Raw genomic sequence first — 6,818 nt, 5'->3', positions numbered from 1 at the left:
AGCACTTTGAGTCCTTTAGGAGAAAAGCGCTATATAAATAAAATTATTATTATTATTATTAATAGCAAGAGACTAGTCAGGAGCACAGACATGTTCGTAAATGGGAACAAGAGCACAGGTAAACACCAATAACGATGGTCACTGCACTTATGCTAACAAAGGTGCATTGGCGGAAAAGGTTTCAATTTTCACGCCTGTATTGGAATTGGACTTCAGGTGATTGGTAAAAGGTTGCCTTCTCTGATGAGTCACGTTTTCTGCTTCATCGAACGAATGGACGTTGGTGAGTGTCATGGCTGCTGACACTTGAGACTCCTGGGAGGAGGCAGGCCTACTAGGCACAATAAACTGGGGTGGCTTTAGGAATTACCTTTTCATGAAATCTCGGTAGCATGGAATAAAAGTAAATAGAATTTATTCACAGGAGAAATATAATAGCAACGTCTCACATAAAGTCTCAACAACACAGAGGTTCACATAAGCAATAATGAGTATAGGAGAAAACCCCCCATATATAGTCTTTAACACAGAAGAGCTAATATGGTAGGGAACCCCGAGTCCAGTATGAGGCTAACACCTCAGTATGGTATAAAGGAGCTTCACCAGGGTGGAACCCTGTAGTGATGGAGATCTGGAGCAGAGTGAGCCCTGTGATGCGGTGAAAGACGGAACAGGGTTGAGCCCTGTGATGCTGTGTTGAAGCAGGGTTGAGCCCCCCCTTTTTGGGTGGTTTCCAAACACCCACCAGGTTTTAAAGGGAATTTAGCATGAAAATTACGTATCAACTTAGGAGCATGGACATCAGAGTCTTTAATCCAAGATCTCTTCTCCGGGCCATAACCCTTCCAGTCTACAAGGTATTGTAATTGATTTTGATGCTTATGTGAATCCAGAATCTTATCGATCTCAAACTCCACACCTCGAGCAGTTGTTATGGGAGGTACTTTAGGCAAGCTGTCATGAAATCGATTAAGAATCAATGGTCTAAGCAAGGAGACATGAAAGGAGTTAGGTACAAGCATAGTTGGAGGTAACTGTAACTTACATGCCACTGGGTTGATAATTTTTATAATACGAAAAGGACCAAAATACCGGGGAGCAAACTTCATAGTAGGTACTTTAAGTCGAAGATTTCTAGTAGACAACCAGACACGATCCCCAACAGAATATTTAGGAACAGCCGAACATTTTCTATCAGCGAATACCTTATAATTATGAGAGGCTTCCTAAGACACTTATGTACCTGTCTCCAAATTCCAGAAAAATGTTGGAGGGTAGCTTTGGCTGCTGGAACGTCCACTATAGGAATTGATTGAAGCTCAGGAACTCGAGGATGCCGAACAGAATTGGCGAAAAAAGGACTTACACCTGTAGCAGACGAATAATGAAAGTTATGAGCAAACTCAGCCCAAGGCAAGAAATCCATCCAATCATCTTGAAAAGAAGAAATATACATTCTCAAGAAGGTCTCCAACTCCTGGTTCACTCTTTCAGTTTGTCCATTTGACTGAGGGTGATATGCAGAAGAAAACTGTAATTTAATTTGCAATGATGAACATAAAGCCCTCCAAAACCGAGCAACAAACTGGACACCCCGATCAGACACTATCTCAGAAGGAAGTCCATGAAGACAAAATATCTCTTTGATAAATATTTGTGCTAATTTGGGGGCTGATTTCGAGCCAAAGGACAAAAATGAGCCATCTTGGTAAAATGATATACCACTACCCAAATAACTGTACACCCCCTAGACTCAGGAAGATCTGTAATAAAATCCATGGAAAGATGGGTTCATGGTTGGGTGGGATTGGGTAGTGGATGGAGAGGACCAACTGGAGACTGCCGGGAGGACTTATGTTGTACACACTTAGTACAAGAACGTTTAAACTCTTGGACATCTTTTTTCATGGAAGACCACCAATAGGAACGTTGCAAAAATGAGTACATTTTACAAACCCCTGGATGTCCAGAGAAAGGAGAATTATGAGCCCAGGAAAGAAGTTTACCTCGTAACTCTGGTGCCACAAATATCTTCCCAGGAGGAGGATCAGGAGAGATGGAAATTGAAGAAAAAGCCAGAGGGTTTATTATTTGATCCTCATTTTGTTCTTTCTATTCCAACATTGAGCGTGAAAGTGCATCTTCCTTTTTATTCAATGAACCTGGACGATACCTGAGGACAAAATCAAAATGAGAAAAAAAGAGTGCCCAACGAGCTTGTCGTGGGTTCAGACAATGGGCAGTTTTCAAATACAACAAATTTTTATCTGTAAAAATAGTAACAGGATGCTTTGCGCCTTCTAATAAATATCTCCATTCCTCCAAAGCTAACTTAATAGCTAACAACTGTTGGTCCCCGATGGCGTAATTACTTTCAGCACTAGAAAACTTTTGTGAAAAGAATCCACAAGACACTGTTCTCCCATCTGCAGCCACTTGAGACAAAATAGCCCCAACTCCATAAGTGGAGGCATCCACTTCTAGCATAAATGGCTTCACAACATCAGGTTGAACTAGAATGGGGGCTGCGGAAAATGCATCTTTGAGAGTCTGAAATGCATCCAATGCCTCTGGGGACTACACTTTGGGATTAGCTCCTTTTTTTGTCATAGCAGTAATTGGAGCTACAATCGTTGAAAATGCTTTGATAAACTTTCTGTAATAATTGGCAAAGCCAAAAAATCTCTGAATAGACCTTAAAGAAGTGGGCAAAACCCAATCTTGAATATACTTTAACTTCTCAGGGTCAATTTGAAGTTCGGAACCGGAAATGATATACCCCCAAAAGGGTATCACTGGGACTTCAAAACACACTTGGTGATCTTACCATAAAGCTTATTAGCTCGAAGACGACTTAATACCTCATTAACATGGGTACGATGATCAGAAAGATTCCTGGAAAAAATCAAAATATCATCAAGATAAACAATAACAAACTGATAAAGTATATCTCAGAAAATTTCATTCACAAACTCCTGGAACACCGCAGGAGCATTACATAAACCATGACGAGGTTCTCATAATGGCCATCTCGCGTATTAAATGCAGTTTTCCACTCATCACCCTCTTTAACAATGATCAAGTTGTAAGCTCCCTTTAGATCAAGTTTGGTAAACAGTCGAGAACCCTTAACTCTGTCAAACAATTCTGTAATGAGAGGCAAAGCATATTTATTTTTTACCGTAATCTCATTTAGACCTCTAAAGTCGATACATGGACGAAGAGAGATGAAGAAGGCCTGATAAACCCCTTTTGTAGGTTATCTTGCACATATTCCGACATGACTTGAGTCTCAGGAACAGAGAGAGGGTATAGTCGACCTTTGGGTGGCATTTTACCAGGAATAAGTTTAATAGGACAATCCCGGGGACGATGCGGTGGAAGTTCGTCTGACGCCTGCTCAGAAAAGACATCAGCAAATTCGTGATAAGGCTGTGGGAGAGAAGGTGGAACATCTACTTTCACTTCAGCCAATCGTACCACAGGAATCAAACAATTTAATTTGCATTTAGGACTCCAAGAAAGAATTTGAGAACAAGTCCAATCAATATGAGGGTTATGAAGAGTTAACCATGGTAAACCAAGAACTATATCATACATGGAAATGGGTAATACCAAAAACTCTAAACTTTCTTCATGCAAAGCTCCTACCCTCAACTTCATAGACTTTGTTTGATGCGTAACATATCCATTAGAAATTCTAGTCCCATTAACTGCAGAAAGGGAAAAAGAACGGATTAATTTGACTATAGGAATTTTTAATTTCTGAACCAAAGACAATTAAATAAAATTGCCAGCTGCTCCAGAATCTAGCAATGCAGAACACTCTTGACACAAAGAACCAAAATCATGAATGCTCTCAGAAATAAAACAATTTTTTGGGGGGGAAACTTTAGAAAGTACCCCTAGTTTGACTTCCCCTCCATCAACTAGTGACGATCATTTCCCGGCCTTATTGGACATTTAGCCAAGAAATGTTCTGAGGATGCACAATACAATCACAAATTAGAATGCCTCCTACGTTGCTTCTCAACTTCAGACAATTTAGCTTTATTAATTTGCATAGACTCATCAGATGTACTATGAAAAGAGCGAGACTGTGGAAGAGAAGTTTTAGAACACTCAGAGCGACTCCTCTGAACCCCTTGTTCTCGCATACGCAGATCAATTTTAATAGTCAAGGAAATTAACTCATCCAAATTCTCAGGAAGATCCCGAGTCACCAATTCATCTTTAAGTCTATCAGAGAGACCATTCCAATATGCTGCTCTTAATGCCTCATTATTCCATTTAAGTTCTGTGGTTATAGTTTCAAAACGAACCACATACTGACCAACTGGAGCTGTTACTTGCTTCACTGGCAAAATATCCACAGACGCGGCTACTGATCTTCCAGGTTCATCAAATATCCTTTTGAAAGTAGAACCAAAAGCTTGGTAATTAGACATTAAGGCATCATTTCTCTCCCATAGAGGAGAGGCCCACTCAAGAGCAGCACCAGACAATAATGACATAATATAAGCCACTTTAACACGAGAGGTGGTAAAACTGAGATAATAATTCAAAACGAATCTCACATTGGTTGAGAAATCCTCTACATGTTTTTGGATTACCAGAGGTAGGAGTCAGTAAACATAAATGAGAAGCAGAAACCCCTGATGTACTTGCAACAGGAATCTTAAGTTTATCAAGACGTGTGGAAAGATCCTGTAGACATTGCAAAACTTGAACTTGAGTGTTGTTATATCCTGATTAAACCTTGGTACAATCCTGCCTATACATTCTAAATCCTGCCTATACCTTCTAGAATTGTCGCAATATAGCGTAATGAGTCGCACAGTAAATAAATGCCTTCAGACTGTGAATGTGTTTCCAAAGCACAAAAAGTTATTATTCAACATAAAATCAAATGGTTACACGCTGTGATCTAAAGACAATTAGCGCAAATAAATCATACAGACCCAAGGTACAGTTGTTATATACGCACGCGCTCTGGCCCAGATACCGGCATCAGCAAGAAACCTCCGTCAACAGCATCAGCAAGAAGACTCCCGACTGGGGTCAGAGAGCGCACATATATACCATTGCAGGGATTTGGAAATACAATAGATAAGTTTGGCATGATTCCATTGGTTCTTCTTAAAGGTGTCTTGGTTACAGGATTGTTTATTGGACAATTTCAAATGGACACAACGGCCTCCAACCGCCCTTTGTATCCTTTTTCCCCCTGCATTCAAATCTAAGCTGCTAACATTACAGAGTACATTTTTAATGTTTTAACTCTCTATAGTCCATAGTTTGCAGACGCAGGTTCTGATCTTCTCACCGATGGTACCGGAAATCTGTGGAGACACAGTGGATCAGTACAACACCAGTCACTGTCTGCTTACCATGTACTAAACCTTAGATATCAAATAACCTTTATTACACAACATTAATAATCACTGAATAAACCTTGAATATTACACTTTAATACTAGGGAACCTTTCATCTAATTTGTCTATGTGTAAGTGTAAGAGAATATTGCATAAAGTTGCTAATATGCGTGGTGCGTTTATTTGTAGAGTGAAACAGCGCAACTCTGTGTAATGTGTGGTGTTTATGCATGTAAGTCTATTTATGATGGATTTAATATATATATATATATATATATATATATTCTATCCCTTACTAACATATTTTTAAAACAATAATGCAAGGTGTTACAAACTGCTAGGTTCACTTTCAAGCAGGGTGGGGACCCCCAGCTGATTGTCGTTGCCACTGTGTCTGGTAAGCAAAACCCCTGACCATTGTTAACTCAGACAAATTAAATTGTGCATATCAATGTCTGTGTTATATTTCAATTGCCACAGCCATACTCGTCTATATACAGGGCTTCCCAATTTATATGTAAAACACTCATAGTATACTGGTGTATTGTTTTTTAATTACTTTTCTCAGACATGTATACAGAAGCTGTTTCTTGTTACTAACTAAACCCTGCATGAATATTGCGTTTGTCAGTGTGAGAGTGTTGTATATTATTCACTATTTAGTGTTGTACGAATGTGTGGATACGTGCACACACTGGGTGCGTGCGCACGCAATGTTACATTGTGGGTTGTACCAACATAAATCAGGCAGCGGACAACCAAATCGTCTGATAACAGTTGAATTGTAGTCGCATGCAATCATTCGACTTCGACAGGCCACCCTTTGATAGCCAATCAACATGCTATCATACTCTGATTTTAAAATTAATTTAGGCTTACATTATGACATATCATTTTAATGTTATATTATGGGATGGCACAAGGTCGTTCTTAATCCATCAATGATGTGTCTCCAAGAGGGGACATAAAACTACCATTATACGTACACTGCGGATCTTGGGTGATCATGGGAAAGATGTGGGGATGCACCAATCCTATAAAGGAAGTCTTGAGGGGGAATAGGGACTTACATTATTTGGGATATTTTAAAATAAAATTTTAACAATACATTTTATGCATGTCTAAATATAATACATTATACGATGGTATTTCCTAGTTCAGGGTTGTAATGCAGTTCTACAATTACCTCAGTATTCATATTGTCACTACAGACCACCATCATAATTTCATTCTTCCGGTTTACCTTATCTTTATATTTTCCATACTTCAACACAGTAGGAACACACCTGACACATAAGCCAATTACTATGATGACAACCAGTATGAGGATCAGGAGTTTACCTATGCTTGTGATCATATCCTGGACCCACTCTCCTAGACCTGAGAACCATTTCACTGGGTTCAACCATGAAACCCATTACTCTACCTTCTCCTCTACTTCAG

General features: G+C 39.4%; 1 protein-coding gene across 1 annotated transcript; it reads right to left on the bottom strand.

Annotated features, from left to right (window-relative positions):
- Positions 1–442: 442 nt before the first annotated feature.
- LOC148514950 (uncharacterized) lies at positions 443–4,882 on the bottom strand. The gene is made up of 7 exons (XM_088480809.1): positions 4,334–4,882; positions 3,652–3,713; positions 3,182–3,432; positions 2,828–2,895; positions 2,007–2,173; positions 1,244–1,368; positions 443–984 (listed from the first exon to the last, which is right to left on the bottom strand). The coding sequence occupies exons 1-3, from the start codon at positions 4,512–4,514 to the stop codon at positions 3,193–3,195; spliced, it is 483 nt and encodes a 160-aa protein (XP_088336935.1). The 5' UTR covers positions 4,515–4,882; the 3' UTR covers positions 443–984; positions 1,244–1,368; positions 2,007–2,173; positions 2,828–2,895; positions 3,182–3,192.
- Positions 4,883–6,818: the final 1,936 nt, after the last annotated feature.

This window comes from Taudactylus pleione, unplaced genomic scaffold (genome assembly GCF_031769625.1).
Source record: "Taudactylus pleione unplaced genomic scaffold, aTauple2 ptg000256l, whole genome shotgun sequence".
NCBI lineage: Eukaryota > Metazoa > Chordata > Amphibia > Anura > Myobatrachidae > Taudactylus > Taudactylus pleione.
The sequence above is the reverse complement of the archived record's forward strand: the minus strand, read 5'-3'. Positions and strand labels throughout refer to the sequence as shown.

Bases quoted from the DNA above. Each gene is read 5' to 3' on its own strand.
- LOC148514950 (XM_088480809.1), bottom strand. From the start codon at position 4,514: ATGTCATTATTGTCTGGTGCTGCTCTTGAGTGGGCCTCTCCTCTATGG. The intron at 3,714-4,333 runs GTCAGTATGTGG...CCCTTTCTGCAG, and splicing joins GCAAGTAACAGCTCCAGTTG to TTAATGGGACTAGAATTTCT. The intron at 3,433-3,651 runs GTAGGAGCTTTG...TCTCTCCCACAG, and splicing joins CAAAGTCTATGAAGTTGAGG to CCTTATCACGAATTTGCTGA.